Source organism: Somniosus microcephalus, chromosome 22, assembly GCF_052327205.1.
Source record: "Somniosus microcephalus isolate GS21.2 chromosome 22, FLI_Smic_1.0, whole genome shotgun sequence".
Classification (NCBI taxonomy): domain Eukaryota; kingdom Metazoa; phylum Chordata; class Chondrichthyes; order Squaliformes; family Somniosidae; genus Somniosus; species Somniosus microcephalus.
This window is the reverse complement of record NC_141008.1, coordinates 31,468,513-31,489,641: the sequence shown is the minus strand read 5'-3', so window position 1 is coordinate 31,489,641 and position 21,129 is coordinate 31,468,513. Positions and strand designations below refer to the sequence as shown.

The 21,129-nt window shown below is 45.5% G+C and overlaps 1 protein-coding gene across 3 annotated transcripts in view; it reads right to left on the bottom strand.

Annotated features, from left to right (window-relative positions):
• Nucleotides 1-1,570: 1,570 nt before the first annotated feature.
• The window catches only part of LOC147102141 (BICD family-like cargo adapter 1), a 32,311-nt gene continuing 12,752 nt past the window's right edge, over nt 1,571-21,129 (bottom strand). For all 3 annotated transcript variants that reach the window (XM_085964389.1, XM_085964390.1, XM_085964388.1), the window contains 8 exons: nt 11,432-11,548; nt 8,328-8,474; nt 5,588-5,773; nt 5,284-5,442; nt 4,825-4,935; nt 3,686-3,816; nt 3,207-3,327; nt 1,571-2,152 (listed from right to left, as the gene is read on the bottom strand). In XM_085964389.1, the coding sequence (XP_085820515.1) occupies nt 1,970-2,152; nt 3,207-3,327; nt 3,686-3,816; nt 4,825-4,935; nt 5,284-5,442; nt 5,588-5,773; nt 8,328-8,474; nt 11,432-11,548 (1,155 nt within the window). In that variant the 3' untranslated portion in view covers nt 1,571-1,969. The remainder of the gene's footprint in view (nt 2,153-3,206; nt 3,328-3,685; nt 3,817-4,824; nt 4,936-5,283; nt 5,443-5,587; nt 5,774-8,327; nt 8,475-11,431; nt 11,549-21,129) is intronic.

The window sequence follows — 21,129 nt, the reverse complement described above, 5'->3', positions numbered from 1 at the left end:
GGCAGTTCAGCTTTAAGAGCTGAAGACTGCCTATTCTTGAATGATTTTGAATTTTTTTTTTCAGAAGGCAGTTCACCTGTAATTCTGAGTTATGAAGAAAATTCATAGAAATAAACTTATTTTCATTAGAGAAAGATAAGACAATATCCAGTTTTTTTAATGCATACAGGAATGAAAGATGAAAGGTAAGTAGGATATTTAACTATGGACCATGAACCTAGAACTAGAGGACAGGAATATAAAATTAAAGACTTGAACAAGATTTGAGATTAGGATTTTTTTCCTCCTCACGGAGGTCTGGAAATGGGGAATTGACTCACAGATAAAGCAGTTAATGCTGTTTTGATTAAAACATTTTTTTTTTTTTTTTTTTTTTTTAAGTGCTAGATAAATATCTGGTTAGGAGAGGACTGAGCATTAAAATAAGTACAGATGGAGAGAATCAAATATGCTGTGGAACATAATTCCATGGCTCCAGTAGGTCAGGAACTATCATGCTGAAAACAAACTCCAGCATATATATCGTATGACTGCTTTTAAAACTGACAGCCTTGCTTTAAGAAAATGCAGTGTTGCTACAGCGACACGACATTGGGCCTCCTGCTGAGCGCACAGCCTGAAGCGGCGCATTTATCGCTGGGCTGTGCGCTAAAATCATTCCAATTAGCAGGCAGCACCAAATTAACGTGCTGCCTGCGCTTTCTAAACGGGTGCGAGGAAATCTCGCCCCGCGGTGCCCCCGCCTGTTTTTGGGACTTATCGAATTTCAGCCCCAGTGTCTTTTAGTGCAGATGTAAATGTAAGTTCTTTCTTTCTACGCCAATGTCTATTACGGTGCATACGACTGTCTTTCCATTATAGAGCATATATATGACTGTCTCTCAATTATATACTGCGTCTACCCATTATTGACAGTGGATATATCCACACACACATACCAGAAACAATGAATGTGTTTTTTCCCCATCACTTAAGAAATCAATAATTATGCTTTATTATAAAATAATAAATAACATTTTATTCAACAAACATTATATGGCACCATCCAGACATTAGAGGGCTTGCAGAAAGTGCTCTCACCTCTTATCAGGCTATGAAGCAAACTGCAAATGCTGGAAATAAAAACAGAAAAGGCTGGAAATACAGAAATCTGTCACATCTGTAAAAAGCAAAGACAGGTTAGTGTTTCGGGTATTAACCTTCCCGTATAACACTTGGGGTTTGACAAAGGCTCTACACCTGAAATATGAATCAGTCTTTTCTCTTTACAGATGTTGATGGAACACTGTCCATTGCCAGCAGTTTGTATTTTTACTACACATTACCAATTAGAAGAGCCACCCCTTTATTTTTTTTTAAACTTTATTAATCTCTGATTATAAACAAAGCGCCTCATCAGCTTCATCCAGTCTGATTGGAAGCTGAGTAGATCCAGTGTTACATTGTGTAAAATAAACGTTTTTAATACCTGTTGCTGTTTTGGCAGCCCTTGCATCTTCTGCTGTTTAACAGCGTACCTCGATAGTTTGTTTTGCCACTTCTGTAGCCGCTGCCTGCAGGACCTCTGCAACACTGAAGTTTCACCTTTTTTCATCTTTAGCCTTTTTACCTTTTTGTTGTTTTTTTTCCATTTCCCCTTTTCAAAATAATTCTGTAACCAGCGGCCTACATTCTCCGGACTTCACTTTTTCTCATGATCAATAACCTCTGCCATGAATTTTAATTCTAGATAACAATCTTGAAGATAGTCGGAGTCCCTGGAGATTTATTACACTCAGTTGAATAGTCTCTGGCCTAGAAATTCGTCGCGGGCGGTGGCACAAAACGGACGGTATCGGATCGGCCGCCCGTTATATGCAACGCCCGAGGTGAATTTCCAGCCCTCTCAGTCTATCAGCTACATATCTTACGATTGTTCGGGAAAGGCTGATATAAAGATTGAAGTAAGGATGTCTGAGGCAACCAGTGTTCACATCTTAAACAATGAGAGGAAGCCTTTTCCTTCGGGAATCTGACTCCTGGTCCTGCGGAGAAAGGAGTGGCGATGTTTGGAATCCCTGTACTCGCTGCGGTTTTGGGCGGAAGCATTCCAGGTCTGTTCAGTCTGCTGCTGGGTTTTGAGTTGCTGACTTATCACAAATTGCATGTCATCCTGTCAATAACACAACGGCAACAGTAAATCCTTCTGTCCATCAGGCAATCTAACAATCAAACCATGTATCTGTCAGTCTATAAGGTCTTTGAATCCATTTTTCATCAGTCCATTGACCCATTTATCTATCAATTCATCGATTGGTCCATCCAGCCAACTATCCCCCAATCTATCTCTTGGCATCCATTTATCCATTGAGCATTTCAGGATGAGATATTAAACCAAGGTCCCCATCAGGTAGGCGTAAAAGATCTTATAGGACTTTTTATGTGCAGGGGGTTCATCCCTCAACAAAGAACATCAAAACAGATTAACTGGTCATTTATCCCTTTGCTGTTAGTGGAACCTTGCAGTGTACAAATTGGCTGCTGTGTTTGCCTATAAAACAACAGCGAATTACACTTCTAAAGTGCGCATCAGCTGTGAAGTGCACTGGGACATACTGAGATTGTAAAAGGTGCTATATAAATGCAAGTTTGTTCTTTAAGTAAATCAAGCCATCTTTTTTTCAATCTATTTCCTCACTTATCAGTCCATGTTTACACTGGTTCATATATCAATCATTGCTCTATCAATCCATTTATTTATCTACCACATCATTCCTTCAATCCACACAATCGACTGCACTACATGTCTTGTATAATAGTCTTTTGATATACTGAACACATGGGTATAGAACCATAAAATGTTACAACAAGAAACAGGCCATTCAGGTCTGGGTTGGTGTTTATCTCCATGAGACACCTAGTCTAATCTCACTCTCCTGCTCATTTCCCATACCTATCAATATTCCTCTTTTTCAAGCAGTTCCCTTTCAAAAGAATTTATGGACTCTGTTTCGCCAATGATTTGTGGCAGAGAATTCCATATTCTAATCATCCTCTGTGTAAAAGATGTTTTCTAACCTTTCCTTTAAATCCCTTTATGATTATCCTAAGTTATACCCTCTTTTTTTTGCTTCACCCTCTAGTGGAAACAATCTACCACTAGTTACCTTGTCACAACCCTACATAAACTTGAATTACGTCATCCCTTGTAAAGGCTGCAGACATACCTGCCAGGCTTCTAGCTCCTGTGACAGGCCCACTTTCTGCTGAATGGTCTCCAGAAGCTGGGAATTCAATAACTTCATGTCTAGTTGACACTTGACCAGCTCCAGCTCCACTGCATTCTTCCTGTAAAAACACAATCCATTACTTATTACTTCTTCTGGTTTGACTGGTACAAGGTAAAGGATTGTTTCCCATTCATCTCTGTGTTCAATAAATAAGCCACCCCTCCCTTACCCTTCCACAAAAGAGTTGGTGTTGTGCCCAATTCCATTGGTCACATTAATAAAGACATCAGGACTTAAAAACAGCACAGTCACCCAACTAAAGCCTAATAAAAGATAGCTCCAGGACAGGGCAGGGCAATGGCTGAGCTAATATCCGCTAAATAGCATCCCTGCTAATAACAAGGAAGAGGGTCATATAACAGCTTAAGGCTCTGACTAGAAGGGGTAAGTGAAATAAAACAAGCTCTGTCACTCACTTTGCTATCGCAGTGTCCCGTTCACAGATGGCTTGCTGGAGGTGCTGATCACGAGAATCATTCTCCAGGCGGTGCCTCAGATCATCATTTTCCTTCCCGAGATTCACCAGATCAGTGGTTTGCAACTGCACCTAGAGGATTCAATCATATCACAACGTTGAGTGAAACTACAGCCTGAACTCTAATTGCACCAACCACTGCCTCACCACATCCACCCCAAAGCAGATCATAAGAGCCATGACCTGAACTTTACACTGTGCCAGACACTCCCCGCAACCCCGACACATCCTCGCCTAAACAGAAATAGAGACAGCAATTACATTTTAAATGATAAAGTCACTTAGTTGGAAGGATTTTTTTAGGCGAGGACCTTTCATCTCCTCAGCTCGAGACTGGTTGGGTGTTAGCTGTAAGAGTCTTACATTAAATGACTCTGGGCGCTCTCAATCCAGTCACAGTTCCTCGTGGCCACATGCCCAGAACACAGACCTAGCAAAAACATTAAGTCAGCAATCTCACTCAGCTAGGTTGGTGTGAGAGATGGAAAATTGTCACGCTGGTGCAGAGTGGGTCGGCTTCTGACATTAAAGCATACTGATGAGCAATGCAGTTGGAGCTTCATGCTAGATCGAATCTATGTGTAGTTTGGCGAAGATTTCAGTATTTCAGGCAGAATTAGAAATCCATTCTTTTACAACGGAGTTACAATTGCACTAGAAACATAGATTAGATACAGAGTAAAGCTCCAACTGCATTGCTCATCAATATGCTTTAATGTCAGAAGCGGACCCACTCTGCACCAGTGTGACAATTTTCCATCTCTCAACACCAACCTATCTGAGTGAGATTGTTGACTTAATGTTTTTGTTAGTTCTGTGTTAGAAACTGCATGACAGCCAGAGAAATCATTACCAGTGTCTTACCAGTAGATTCCAGCTTTCCAGTAGGATAGTGAGTTAGAGCAGGAAACCCTGACTGATTTTGCACTCCCCATTCCCAGGGTCTATTTTACCTCCACATCTTCCAGGCATTGGCCCTGGGACTTTGTCAGTCTCTAGATCACACCAGGTGGTTCATTTATCAGGGAGCCGGCCTGCGGCGTGTGGCTATGTCACCTCGTGTGCTGCAGGCAGCATTACCTGTCTCTGAAGCTCGTCAATCATCTGCTGCTTCTCTTTGCTCATTGCCTGCTCCCGGTAGAATTGTTGCTGCTCCTCCTGCAATCTCTTCTGACCACCTTCCATGAGACCCTTAGCAAAATGATAGAAAATGATTAAATATCAACCAGAAGGGGCATGTATCAGATGATTTTTATGGTTTCCTCTCCGAGTAAGATTAATGCCGCATTAGCCAAATTAGGGAGAGTTTGGGGCTGTGAGCCGATGCCCGTGTGGAAGTGGATTGGGATTGTTGAAACTCCCTTCTAGCCAGCAGACAGAGGAGACTCTCATTCCATCAGCCCAGGCTGGATTTCAACTCACATCCCAGAGGTGAAAGGCCAGTGCCTCACTTCGTGTGAACCCTGTCCAACCCCTCCCGTTGGTCCATTCCGTTCCCCACTGACGTTAACTGGTCGATAGGTGTAAGAACTTCTTTACCTGTGTAGCTGGGCCATGTACTAGACTGTGTACAAGATCCTTCAGGTGTGAGATGGTTGCCTGGAGACTGCACGTCTGGCATCCAATCAAGCTGTTGGAGCTCTCCACACCCGTCAAGGTGAGTAACTGCTGATGGATTTTCTCGATTTCATTCTTTATCTAGGACAAAGTACATGAGATAAGTAGTTCAGAAACAGCAAGTTCAGCAAATCCCCTGTCAAATCATGTCAGCTCTAAACTACTACAAAATTTAAGATGCTATAACCGAAAAGTCCTACACATTGGCTCCAGTAGATGCCTGTACCTGATCTTTCTCGGCCTCCCAGGTCTCAGTCTCAGTCTCCAGACTGTGCTCAATTTCTGACAGAAGGGAATCATTGCATTTTATGGATTCCTGCATCATCAGCTGTTCGCTCAGCTCCTGGAGTCGGGTCTGCAGCGGTCGATTTAGTGCCTGCAACTCGTTAACATCCTCCTGTGACAGGGTTAGCTACAGGTTGAAGAGAACGGCAAACATTCAGAGAGAAGTCACATTCTCAGCAATGTGTCATTATTGTAGAGATACACACACACACACACACACACACTGTAGGATTACAGAAGATAAGACAGATTGGAACAAGAGTAGGCCACCTGGCCCATCAAGACCACTCCTTCTGCACACCAACTTTCAGCAACCTCACCCGCCCACCTCCTCAAGCCGCTGACTCCTTCTGGGGGACATTCTATGGAAAGCATTTTAGCCAAGTGACCATTCCTGATGTTCAAGGCCAGCGAGTATCAGCAGGCCATTCAACTATAGAAGGCATCACCAGAGGACCAAAGCTTTTCTCAATTGACACTCACATTCCAGTAGGCATTACTGGAAATTGACCAGGGTCAGTCTGAGATTCCCCCTCCCCCTTTCAAGCCCAGGGGAACCAAGATAAATTGCAGAGATCAGCTGGCAGCACAGACTAATATTTGAACCTGGGACTTCAATGCTATGTCAGGTGGTGTTTTTGCCCACAAGGAGCTATCAGGTGAGCTTGACTAGGTACAACTTACCTGATCATGGACTCTCCCCCACCTATTCAATCTCCTAAAAGAAAGTTCTATAGATATATTCCCTGATACCCCAAAGCAGTTCCCTGACCACAGCAGCACAGGAACTATTGTGTCTGTGGAACGTTTAAACATCACAGTCTGTTTATCCCCACAACTTCCAGTCCCGCTCTTAACTAGAGATTTGTCCAGCTCTTGTTTTGATTGAGTTAATCAACACACACAGTATTACTGCTAAAGGAAAATGAAAACCAGTAAGTGCTAGAAATCTGAAACAAACAAGAACCGTGTACAGTCACACGGCAAGTAACATTAACCTGCCGATTAAACATAAACTCCACATAGTCACACAGCAAGTAACTGAGAAGCCTGTTGTCCTCACCTTTGGGCTCTACATGGACGATTGTTCTTGCTCACAGAAGCACTCTGAAGGGCTGCCTAGAACGTGAATGAAGGCACTCAGCCATCCCAAATGTGGAAACTTCTGAAAGTCCCACTTCCTCTCTAGAGAATTAGCTGACTCCGACTAATTAGCAACACCAGTAAAAAGCTCTGTCTGTGTGTATGTGTGTGTGTGTGTGTGTGTGTATGTGTATTGTGTGTATTTGTATGTGTGTGTGTGTATGGTGTGTATTTGTATGTATGTGTGTGTATGGTGTGTATTTGTATGTATGTGTGCGCGCATGTATATTTGCGTATGTTAGTGTATATGTATAATATATATGTGTGTAAGTGTATGCGTGCGTGAATATATGTGCATGTGTATATGTATGTGTATGTATGCATGTAAATATGTGTGTGGGCGTGTGGAGGTTGTGGGCGTGTGGAGGTTGTGGGCGTGTGGAGGTTGTGGGCGTGTGGAGGTTGTGGGCGTGTGGAGGTTGTGGGCGTGTGGAGGTTGTGGGCGTGTGGGTGCCTGAATGTGAATGGTTTGTGCCTGCTTTTGTTTACATTACAAGATAGGTACAGTTGATCTTAATTGATCCATTCAGAAAGCTCTTACATTCTCCCATCACTGCATCCAGTTATTTCTTAAATTATTCCTGGATTTTTGGCTTGACCGTCCACTGTGTGGGAAGAACACTTCCTGATATCAGTCCAAAATTTGCCTTTTACTAGTTTGAATTTGTGCCCGAACCTGCGTAGGGGTATACAAGATGGTAAATTATGTGGAAAAAGTAGATCCAGAAAATTACTCCGAGCTAAATGGTAAATGTAGGACAAGGGACCTTTGTCTTACACTTATGTTTAGTTTGAAGTAATTGTCTTTATTTACCTTTTTTTCATCCCGTTTACTATCTGATGTTTACCTCTGTACAGGCACCTCACACTCACCTCTTTTCAGGGCTGTAAAACCCAAAAAGGTTGATTTTAACAGCTGTCAGAGAACGGGCGGGCAGTGGGTGGAGCGCGGCCATCGTCTGCCGGCAGGAGGCCCGAACTATTTAGAGGCCTGGGCTTCATTTCCATTTCGCCGGCGAGCTCCCTGCCCGAACAGGTGTCCTACTGCAGCTCGCCGGCACAGGTAAGTTGCTGGAGGTGGGCGGGGTGGGGGGCGTTGAGTTAATGCAGGGGGCGGGGGGGAGCGATCCTGGACTGGGAATGACCCACAGCCAGGAGGAGCGACAACAGTGGTCACTTTAAGAAAATCATTTTGGGCAGTAGCGCAAAATAGGCAATAGCAAATTGGAAAAGAAAATTGGGTGGAGTGTAAAACCGGCTGCCGGCTCGCTGTTGCCAAATTTGCACTATTGCCCCAGATGAATTTCACGCCCCATTGACTGTTAAATCTATTAAAACCCCAGAGTCTCTCGCAACTTCATCCTTAGACACCATTCATGGACTGCTTATGGCAATCCATGTTTTTCTCTATACTGACTACTGACCCTGTCCTATAAACCTATATACTGGCTCCCAAAGACTGTCTTGTAGTTCTGTGTACTGACTCCTGACCTATAGGTCTCTGGCCTGTCTCCAGACGTCCAGCCCATGGCTCTCACCTGCAGCAGCTGCTCCTGGTTCTTTTGCTGCAGCTGTAAGAATCGTTCCTGCATCGTGTCGAGGCTGCTCTTCAGGGACAAGCTCTCCGTCTCCACTGTGACTATATGCTGCTCCAGTTTATGTTTCTGCTCAGACAATAGAGCTATCTGTCGAGAGGCAATGAAGAACTTTACCAACAGTGCCCACCTTAAAAGAGCCTCCTTAAGGTACTACTCAATAAATCCAGGGGGCAGTGATTCTCCGGTCACTGTCTGTAGTAGGATCATGAATGTGTTTGTGAAGATTTCCTCTGGTTTGTATTTCCAGCAGAATCAGAAATACTTTTGAAAAAAAAAAATCAGTTAAAATAGTGACCAAGAAATTGTTGACTGCTGGGGTTTTATCCCTTCACCAAGCAGTTAGCTCATGCTGGTCTACAGTTTCATACTCGCCAAGAGCTCACTATAGCACAAACCTGTTAATTAATATACATAAATAAAAGAAAGACTTGCATTTATATAGCGCCTTTCATGAACTCAGAACATCCCAAAGTGCTTTACAGCCAATGAAGTACTTTTTGAAGTGTAGTCACTGTTGTAATGTAGGAAACACGGTAGCCAATTTGCCCAGAGCAACTTCCCATAAACAGCAATGTGATAATGACCGGATAATCAGTTTTAGTGATGTTGATTGAGGGATAAATATTGGCCAGGACATCGGGGAGAACTCCCCTGTTCTTCTTCAAAATAGTGCCATGGGATCTTTCACGTCCACCTGAGAGGGCAGGTGGGGATTCGGTTTAGCGTCTCACCGAATGACAGCACCTCCCACAGTGCAGCACTCCCTCAGTGCAGCACCTCCCACAGTGCAGCACTCCCTCAGCACTGCACTGAAGTGTCAGCCTAGATTTTGTGCTCAAGCCCCTGGAGTGGGACTAAAACCCACAACCTTCTGACTCAGAGGCGAGATTGATCCCACTGAGTCACAGCTGACACCATAGATAAACCATCTGAACTTCTCCATAACTTAAGAAATTCTGGATTGTGAGATTCAGGACAAGGATACTCAATTTGAAATCAGCCCTATAGTTTGAATGCATGCATCTATATCACTGTTCCTATCCCCAGACAGTGCCTTTGGGTAGCCAGTTTACTCAGTACTGTTGAGTAATATCTTGCAGCAAATAGTGTATTAAATATATTCGAGTATTAAAATATCAGCAGGGAAGGCCTGATTTACAGGAGAAGTGTTTCTGGGCTGACAATTCCGTGCAGTTTTCAGGGACTGCTACATTGTCAGAAGAGACATCTTTCAGATGAGACATTAAACCAAGCGTCTGTCTGCCTGTTCAGGTGGATGCAAAAGGTCTGACTGCACTTTTCTGAAGAAGAGCGGGAAGTTCTCCCAGTGTCTGGGCTAATATTCATCCCACAACCTACACCACTAAAATACCATTCGTCTCATTGCTGTCCGTGGGATCTAGCTGTGCAGAAGTTAACTCTCACGTTTGCCTACATAACAAATGACCACGCTTCAAAAAGTAGATAATTGGCTGGGATATCCTGAGAACGTGAAAGGCGCAATACAAATGCAAGTTCTTTCTTTCCTTGATGCACCTGAACCTTTTAACGCTTCAGCGTGTAGATTATTAACGTTCCAACAGATGGAGTATTTCGTTCCAGAGAGAGCGAACGATAAAGTACAACAGAACGAGAAGGCAAGCACTGGCTAGGCTGGCATGAATACTTTGTGGAATTAAAGAACCAAGCCCCTCACCCCCCACATGGCTCGGTTAGTGAATGGACCACACTGTGTGGTGCAGAACTTAGAATGACATACAAATTACAACATGGAAACAGGCAAATTCGCGCAAGCAGTCTGTGTTGGTGCAATAGTCCGAATCTCATGTGCCTGCCCTGCTCCCATATCTTGTTAGTCCCCTTCCATTCAACCATTTATCTAACCTATTCTTCATTCACTAACTCTGGTAGTGCATTCCACAACCTTATAACTCTGTGTAAAGACATTTCTCCTGCTCTCTGTTCTCAATCTCTTACATTTAATCTTATATCTATGTTCCCTTACTCTAGGCCCCTCAAGCACTGAACACAATTTATTTCTATTTGTTCTGTCCCATCTCTTCATAATTCCAAATTCCTCTATCAAATTACCCCTTAATCTCATGTACAGATCAGGAAGGCGCTCGGCCCGGACTCTGGTCTGTGCTGAGTTGGCTGATCTTCACCAGGCCAGCAGTAAGGGTGCTACGATTGGCCTCAATGCCCGTGCGTTAGGAAGGAGACAAGCCAGCCAAGACTGTTGCTCCTGCTCTTGATCATCAGCCGATAGCTCCTGCTGTGAAGTGTGAGACTATGGATGTCGGGTAAAGACAGGATTGAGCTCAGCTGTAATGTCTCCCTCGAAGGAATAGCCCGACACTTGTTACATAGGCTTGCAAATGAAATATGGTCACTTAAACATAGTGGGGTGTTGGCACCTTTGAAATGTAGCTCAGCATTGGCCAGTGCCTGTGGGTGGGGGTTTGGAGGGGGGGCGGGGAGAGAATGACAGAACCGGCAAGAAAGGTATCAGCAAATTAATGTGTCAGCAGGAAGAGTATTAAAGTGCCGAGAGGGAAAGTGTTCAGACCCAACATGGACAGCATTAGTAAGTAGCAGAGTACATCAAAAATACTGACGAATACTTCGTTTTCAGCAGATTAAGTATTTAATTGCTGTAAGTTATGATAATATAGTCACTCAGGTTAGAACCGGAGCATGCAGTCAGGTGAGCAACCATAACTTCTAATATCTGCAAACTCTGTACCCACCTTAGGCCCAGGCTCTGTACCCACCTTAGGCCCGGGCTCTGTACCCACCTTAGGCCCGGGCTCTGTACCCACCTCAGGCCCGGGCACTGTACCCGACCTCAGGCTCAGGCACTGTACCCGACCTCAGGCCCAGGCACTGTGCCCAAACTCAGGCCCAGGCACTGTATCCACCTTAGACCCAGGCCCTGTGCCCAACCTCAGGCCCAGGCACTGTGCCCAAACTCAGGCCCAGGCACTGTATCCACCTTAGGCCCAGGCTCTGTACCCACCTCAGGCCACAGGCTCTATACCCACCTCAGCCCGGAGACTCTGTGCCCTTGTTGCATTCTCATTCAACAGAAGTTCCTTTCCCGTAAACCTGTCCCTCAGTGTGTGGATCTCATGGGTGAGGGTCTGCTCCACCTTCGCTGCCTGGAGAAAGAGGTAAATGAGTTACTGAGATGTGTACATATTTCACCTCCACTTCTTCCCACACAGTTCTCCAAACCAACACAGTTTCATTTACACGCAAAATATCTTTAAAAGCGGAACAAATATGTTATGAATGCTGTTTATTAAACCCATAACCTTGGGCATGTGCTCCTAGCTCACATTCCCCACGATGCACTCTTTGCTGCCTGCATCTATCAATAAACAAATATTAAAATGTACTAAAGATAATGGAATAGAGCTGCCTGATGGCTGATGGGCAAAGGCACTGCCTTGTGTAACACTGAGCCATGCAGCCTGAAGATCCCAGGTTGAATTCCCGACCTGTGCAGAGTAAGCTGATCTCAGTGGGGGCAGTAATTGAGGCACCTCAGCTGACCTCAGTATTCCTGGGCTAGGAAGAACAAAAATCACCCAGAATTCTTGCTCTGGATCACTATCCAATGGCTTTTACTGGCAACTGTGCTTGTGGGGGCGTCAGATAAGGGACTGGGTCAGATTCAGCTGTACACCCCCTCCTGGTTGAATGGCCTGCCCAATACCTGCTGCCAAGACTCTCACATGACAAATAGCCACTTGGATGAGGTCCTGGAGATGCAGCTAGCATCAGTGCAACGAGGACCCAGCACGAAGCAGCAACCTCAGCTAGAGGAGAGGAAAAAATTGGGAAAACAAAACAAAAAATGGATAGTGACCAAAACAGGGAATGGATACAGTGACCAAGCACAGAGTGGATGCTGTCACAATCCATACTACTTGCTGTCTGGTTGTTTTTCAGGCACTGTATCTGCAGGTGCGATCATTTCCTATCCTGCTGTATAATGTTTTCTCAGCACCAGGTGTAAAGTTCGCAGCCTTGCACTTTTACCTCCCCAGCCAGTATCTCCACTTCATGACTCACCACAAAAATTTCTGCTGTGCTTATGTTATTGTTATCTCCTTGTGTATATCCCAATACAGAAAACAATAGCACTCAACCTAACCAGCTTCAACCTAGACCAAGCACATTCTACGCTATCACCAGGACAATGTGTCCTGTACTTAGAACTGAGTGGGAGGCTTCAGGAAAGCAGGAACGAAAAACCTACATGTTTTATGTGCACGGCCAGCCACTAATGGAGAGATGAGGTGGGTGTGTTTAAAGCTGGCTGAGACGGCCTCACTGAAAACCTACCCAGGAAGGTCAATACCTAGAAAGGAAGTAACTTCCAATTTCTTCATTATTTGTCAGTTTCGGTTTTCTCCCCTCCTCTCGGAGGTCCTGACTCCTGTTGGGACCTGGTTTCACAGGCACCAGCTGTCCTCTGCTACCTCAGTCCAATTGCCATTCTTCACAGCTGAGCTTAGAGAGTGGCAGCAGGCACTATAACTGAGCCCACTCCCGTCCTCATCTGGCACCCATACATTTCCCGGCAGGAGTCACTGGAGAGTGAGCCTGATCACCTCCAGTTTCAAATGCTGGTGACAAAGCAGTGTGGCACAGCGTGAGGGCAGTAGGAGTCCGTGCCCGTCACTAATGCCCATCAGTCCGAGTGCCCGAGGCGCAATAGATATGACAAGTCGAGTCAGCTGCTATAACGTTCTCCTCTCTTCAGGAGAAGGAGACAAAAAAGAGAGATAATTGTAAGCACATTCTTTTCTTTAAAAATGACAATGGAACAGATCCTGTCACAAAACAAAGAATGGAGTATTCGCAAATCTACTCCGGTGCTGTGTGCTTGTTTTTCAGGCACCATATCTGCAGATGAAATTTCCTTCTATCTCGTTTCCTCACCATGTGACTTTTCTGTCATAGAGGTCCTGCCAAGCATTTTTACATCTGCAGCCAATATTTCCATTCAAAGGGTCATCTGCTATGCTTCTGGCAGGCCCCTACACCACATCTCTGCAACTCCCTGTCCCTACATCACACTTGTACAGGTACCTGCCCCTACACCACATCTCTGCAACTCCCTCCCCCTATATACCTGTATAGGTACCTGTCCCTACATCACAGCTCTACAGGTACCTGTCCCTACATCACAGCTCTACAGGTACCTGCCCCTATACACCTCTACAGGTACCTGTCCCTACATCACAGCTCTACAGGTACCTGCCCCTACACCACATCTCTGCAACTCCCTCCCCCTATATACCTGTACAGGTACCTGTCCCTACATCACACCTGTACAGGTACCTGCCCCTACACCACATCTCTGCAACTCCCTGCCCCTATACACCTCTACAGGTACCTGTCCCTACATCACATCTCTACAGGTACCTGTCCATAAATCACACCTCTACAGGTACCTGTCTCTACATCACATCCCTACAGGTACATACCCCTATACACCTCCACAGGTACCTGTCTCTACAGGTACCTGTCCCTATACACCTCTACAGGTACTGGTCCCTGCACCACACCTCTTCAGGTACCCGTCCCTACATCACACCTCTATAGGTACCTGTTTCTACATCACACATCTACAGGTACCTGTCTGTACATCACACCTATACAGGTACCTGTCTCTATATCACACCTCTACAGGTACCTGTCCCTACATCACATCTCCACAGGTACCTGTCTCTACATCACCCCTCTACAGGTACCTGTCCCTATATCACACCTCTACAGGTACCTTTCCCTATATCACACCTCTACAGGTACCTGTCCCTACATCACACCTCTACAGGTACTTGTCCCTACATCACACCTCTACAGGTACCTGTCTCTACATCACACCTCTACAGGAACATGTCCCTACATCACACATCTACAGGTACCTGTCCCTACATCACACCTCTACAGGAACCGGCCCTACATCACACCTCTACAGCGACCTGTCCCTACATCACACCTCTACAGGAACCTGTCCCTACAACACAGCTCTACAGGTACCTGGCCCTATACACCACTACAGGTACCTGTCTCTACATCACACCTCTACAGGTATCTGTCTCTATATCACACCTCTACAGGCACCCGTCCCTATACCACACCTCTACAGGTACCTGTCCCTATATACCTCTACAGGTACCTGTCCCTATATACCTCTACAGGTACCTGTCCCTATACACTTCTACCTGTCCCCACATCACACCTCTACAGGTACCAGTCCCTAAAATCACACCTCTACATGTACCTGTCCCTACATCACACCTCTACAGGTACCTGTCTCTACATCACACCTCTACAGGTACCTGTCCCTATACACCACTACAGGTACCTGTCCCTACATCACACCTCTGCAGGTATCTGTCTCTGTATCACACCTCTACAGGTACCTGTCCCTACATCACACCTCTACAGGTACCTGTCTCTACATCACACCTCTACAGGTACCTGTCCCTACATCACACCTCTACAGGTACCTGTCTCTACATCACACCTCTACAGGTACCTGTCCCTATACACCACTACAGGTACCTGTCCCTACATCACACCTCTGCAGGTATCTGTCTCTGTATCACACCTCTACAGGTACCTGTCCCTACATCACACCTCTACAGGTACCTGTCCCTACTTCACACCTCTACAGGTACCTGTCCCTACTTCACACCTCTACAGGTAGTTGTCTCTACATCACACCTCCTCAGCTGCCTACCCCTGGTGTGAATTTTGTGCCTATTAAGCTGAAGAAATTTGGGGAATTGAACACTATTTGAGTATCCAGTGTCAGCATTGAGCACTCCCAGACCAGGTATAGCATGGTTCAATACAGACTAAAATCCTTGGGGGCTAAATTCGGTTGATTTGCGCCTCCCGTTAGTGCCCTAAAACTTAAAATTAGCGCCCCCGCAAAGGTAGTGCTCCAATTTTTAACCCTTGTCCTTTGCCCAAACTTCAAAACAGTACCCTATTGCACCAGTGTGGCATTTTTCCATTTCCCACACTAGCCATCCTGTGGCTTCTGTAGGTGAGATTACCAATAAATGCCTATCAGTGTTGGCTTCTGTAGGTGAGATTACCAATAAATGCCTATCAGTGTTGCTCTGGGGCAATTTTGTGCTGCGTGTCCATACCCACTAGAAATTGGATTGAGATTGGCAAAAATCATTTCATGCTGCGTGCATTTAGTTGATCCAGTGTTCCAGGCAGAATGACTTTAGGAATACCCAGGTTTTACCCAAGGATGTCAGCCTGGCTCAGTTAGTAAAATTCTCACCTGAGTTAGAGGGTTGAGGGTTAAAACCCCAGTTCAGAACTGGAACATATAACCAAGCCAGACTTGTCAGTGGAGTACTGAGGGATTGTTGGAGATGAAACCTTTTGGACAAGACATTAAACTAAGGTCCCATCTACTTGTCCAGGTGGATGTAAAAATTCCCAAGGCAGCATTTGAAGAGCAGCAAATTGTCTCATTGTCCTGGCCAACATATGCCTCAAACATTACCACCAAGAACAGATTAACTGGAATTCATCTCAATTCCTATTTAAGAGGCCTCACAATAAGAACATAAGAAATAGGAGCAGGAATAGGCCAGTTGGCCCCTCGAGCCTGCTCCGCTATTCAATAAGATCATGGCTGATCTTGGGCTCAAAGCCACTTCCCCGCCCGCTCCCCAGAACCCTTCACTCCCTTATCTTGTAAAAATCTGTCTATCGCCACCTTAAATGCATTTAATGACCCAGCCTCCACAAAATGGCTCCGCTTGCCTACATAACAGCACTAATTGCACCATAAATAGTAATTAATTCCTCAGAGATATGCTAAGGCACGATATAAATACAGTCTTTTGTTCTTAAAGGGATTTGTGGTATGCAAAATGTACTTCAGTTTTACTGAAAGATGATTCAAGCTCCCTAAAAAATCCACAGGAACACACAGAACAGAGAGGAACAGGTCCAGCCTTATATTAAACAGACTGACTTGATATTCAGAGACATCAGCAGCACTGTGACCTGTCAACAGGACTAAAGAGAGAATACCACTGGCTGATTACACCACTTGTGCCAAAAGCAATCAACTGTGAAAGCTTTGAAACCCCCGAGTCGATTCTCAGGAACACAAAGCACTAGGGAGCAGCCTGACGCTGGTGCAGTCAATGTAATTAACAAGGTTTGGCAGTGCCCCCCGCCATCACCGTCACACGCTCCTGTGTCATACGAGCACAGGGAAACCTCAAATACACCATCCTGTATTTAAAATGTGAGACCTAGAAGTCTGCAGACACACAGCTAGAGGGGTTCAGAGGTGTGCGGAGATGAAACTCCAAGGTAAACACAAGCTGATTAGCTATATACAGCAGGTAAAGTACACCCTGGGTACAACACAACCGGTACAACACAGGCCGAGTACGGTACAGCACAGGGGCTGGGTACAGCACAGGGGCTGGGTACAGCACAGGGGCTGGGTACAGCACACTCACAGACTGGGCACACTCACAGACTGGGCACAGCACACTCACAGACTGGGCACGCTCACAGACTGGGCACGCTCACAGACTGGGCACGCTCACAGACTGGGCACGCTCACAGACTGGGCACGCTCACAGACTGGGCACACTCACAGCACAGCACAACATGGGTACAACACAGCACTTAAAGCACAGGCTAGGTACAGCACCATAGGCAAAGCACACACTGTACAGCACCGCAGGTACAGCACACATTGGATACAGCAGGTAAAGAACATACTGGGGTTGTGTGGGAGGTTAAAGAAGTTGAAAAACTGGATCCCAACCCCAACCTGCCCACTTACGATTTTAACGGAGCCGGGATGAGGGGAGCAGCCGCCAACCTTCTCCCAGGAGGCGGGTCGGCCATTTAAATATTATAATGTGGCTGAACGTGACTCATGGTGATCCACCATTACAAATTTAACTCTGGCTGGTCGGGTTTCATGGGCCTCGGGGAACCCCCAGCTAAAGTACAGTGAGGACTGCTGGATCCAGGAGGTAAGTCGCTGCCTCATCCACCCACCCGCGATCGGACACCTCCCCCAGGCCTCTGAACCTCCCACCCGCCGAGGCTTCCAGTTTTCCCCCCTCCCCCCCACGAGGCCTCCGATCTGTCCCTAGCCTCCACCCACCCCCACCCCCACCCCCCACCCCCCCACACAATGCTCCTCCGGCCTCCCCCCCCCCCCTCCGGTCCCAATTGTCCTCTGGCTCCTGACCACCCCCCACCCCCAATCCGAAGCTCCTCTGGCCCCTGACCATCCCCACAATCCTCCTCCGGCCCCGATACACCTCCGTCCCTCCACCCCCATCATCTTCCAACCCCAACCATATCCCCTGATCACCCTCCGGTCCTGATTCCCATCCCCAATCCCTCCCTTCCTCCTTGCTGCGGCCTAGTGCTGCAGGCCTACCCACCCGCAGCCAGCCAGCCTCTCCATCTGGCTGGCTATGGGCGGGAAACAGAGCTTTGAAATGTTAATCAGGCCCTGTGGTAAACCACTGTTTGTATTCCTGTTTGTCCTGTTTGTATTCCACTGTGTACATGCCTGGACATGCCTCGGCTGACTCCTCCCACAGGTCCTAGTATAAAGGTGACTGCTCCCCAGCCCTTGGTATCCTGGACCGGTCGACCACTCGAGGCAGACCTCCATTCTGTTGTTAATAAAAGCCTTTAGTTACTCTTCTAACTCTCAGTCTTTTATGAGTAATTAATAGCGCATCAGGCCCTGCCGTTAAATTCAGCAGGGCCTGCGGGAAACCCATTCTCCCGGGTTTCCCGACCACTTTCTAGCCCGCCCCCACTCCTCCCACTCCCGACGCGCCTCCAGATTAAAATTCCGGCCAGTGTTTCTGAGTGCTTTGCGTTATGAATCACTCAGCTATCTGTGCTTTTTGCCATTGCACGTCCCACTTGCTCATACTCTACAGCAGGGGATTTATTGAGGTTTAAATTCAGGCATAAATGAAAAGTAATGGAAGAGACTAAAGGAATCACAGAGAGGAAATGGTGCATGTTTCGCTAAAGTGGAACCACTTAAATTAAATGTTCCAGAGTATGCAGCAGTTTGTGTGAGAATGGCGCAATCTGCTGCCCCTGGTATCACCGTGGGGTTTCTGTCCTTTATTATTCAGATGCAAAACTTCCTGGAACACGTGTGGCTGCTGTGGGCATTTTACCTGCACTATTTTTAACTTACATCATAAAAAGAACAGGTCAGATTGTTGCCTGGAGCCAGTTTACATTATTGCTCTGGGTGGGGCAATGCAACCTTAGCAGCTTTGTGGGATGACGTTCACAGGCCAAAAAGCATTCAACACCATGACGTTACTGAAGGTTTTTCCAGTACAGTAACATATTGTGTAACCCACGCACAGTGGGCTTGACATCAATAAAAACAATGAGTGGAGCCAGCACAGAAACTCGTGAGAGTCTGGCCGGCCAGTCAGAGCTGCCAGGAAGATGCCAGCATCAGAGCAAAATGATTCACTTCAAAGTGTCCATTCCCTAATGGGAGTTAATGATGGAATCTCCACTGGAATGCACTTAATTAAAACTCATTTCCTTATGTTCCTATTATTCCAGCATGCACGATTTCACCCATTCGGACTGTTTAGGACCAAGCTGCACATTAAAGCAACAGGAAGCATTTATCCTTTTCTATATGTGCAACCCACACATCTTGTCCTTTAGCTTACTAGATAAACCCCTTTCCGTCCCTTGAAATCTGCACAGAATGTTCTGGAACCAGCTACAGTCTGTCCTCAGAACAAGGCCACCTCCTCTTCTTGCAGTGGACAGTTAGAACACGATTAAGATCAGACACAATGATCAAGATATTTTTCTATGTCTGTACATATGACGACATTTGAGGACAAGTGGGACAGGTTGAATTGAAGAGGGACAGATTATTGTCATAAGCACTGGAAAACAAATGACACTGATCTACAAGTTGCCTGTCAATAAATCCCAAATTGGGGCAATATAGTGGACACGTGCAGTATTGGTCGAGTTAGTTAAAGTATATGGGGACGGAAACAACAAATTACATTTACATAATGCTTTTAATGTAGAAAAATGTCCCAAGGTACTTCACAGAGGCTTAAGAAAAAAAGGATGCTGAGCTAAAGAAGGAGATATTAAGAGAGCTTGGTCAAGGAGGTGGGTTTAAGGTGAGTCTTAAAGGAGGAGAGGCAGATGCATGTGGGTTTAGGGAGGAACAGAGCATGGCCTTAGGTAGCTGAAAGCCTGGCCACCAATGGTGGGGAGAAGGGAGAGGGAGGATGGAGGAACAGAGGGTTCCGGGGGGGGGGAGGGGTTGTATGGCTGAAGGAGATTATGGAGATAGGAAGGGGCAAGGCCATGAAGGGATTTAAACACAAATACAAGAAATTTAAATTTAAGCTGTTGGGGGACCAGAAGTCAATGTAGGTCAATGAGGACAGGGGTGATTGATGAGCAGGACTAGGTGTAGGATAGGGTACGAGCAGTACAATTTTTGGATGCGCTGATATTTACAGAGAATGAAGAAGGGAGGCCGGTCAGGAGAGTATTGGAATAGTCGAGTCTCGAGGTTACAAAGACATGGATAAAACTTGTATTATTTGAGTTAGTTGAAACATTTGTGGAGAAGGCAGTGCATTGAAGTTCTGAAATATTGTTTGAGGAGGCTGCACTGTTAATGGAGTTAGTTTAAGCTCTCAAAGATCTAAACACAAAATTCAAAAGAAAGTGATTTGCAACTGTGCAGTTAATGGTATTTAAAACCAGAAAAGGTTTGTTACAGCTAGCTCCAATAAGGTTTTTTGTCAGTGAACATAATAATCAGATGAGCTATATTTGGGCTGCATCTAATAACCAGGGTAGATTGCTGGAGTTAAATCCAGTCACCATATAAACTGCCAATTTAAACTTCTAAACTTGAGTTTAGAAGGTTGAGGGGTGAGCTAATCGATGTATTTAAAATGATTAAGGGATTTGATAGGGTAGGTACAGATAATCTATTTCCTCTGGTTGGGGAATCTAGAACAAGAGGGCACAATCTTAAAACTAGAGCTAGGCCATTTAGGAATGAAATCAGGAAATACTTTTTCACACAAAGGGTAGTGGAAATCTGGAACTATCTCCCCAGAAGGTTATAGATGCTGGGTCAATTACATTTTTCAAGACTGAGAGTGATAGATTTTTGCTAGGTAATGGTATCAAGGGATATGGATTAAAGATGGGTAAATTGAGTTTAAGGTACAGATTAGCCTTGAGTGACAGAACAGGCTTGAGGGACTGAATGGCCTACTCCTGTTCCTATATACTAATCACACCTTGAACTATTCATTAAAATAACACTGTTTGAAGACCTATTTAAACCTGAATATCTGCTATGCAGGCTGGCTATCAAGTAGTCCCTCTGCTTTGGCCCTAAGTATGGAAGGATTGTTTAGTGAGCTTCACTTAGCCCTTGATTTAATAGAAATACAGTTCACAGAAAAATTAATAAAATTTAACAATTCCAATGCACACTGTGTCTGTAATAAAACAGGGGAGCTGGAGGCAATCATGCATTGCGAGGAACCTGACATAGTAGGGATTACTGAGACATGACTACAGAAAAATCAGGGCTGGGAATTAAACATTGCAGGGTATAACATATTTAGAAAAGGTAGAGAGGGGAAAAAGGGGAGGTGGA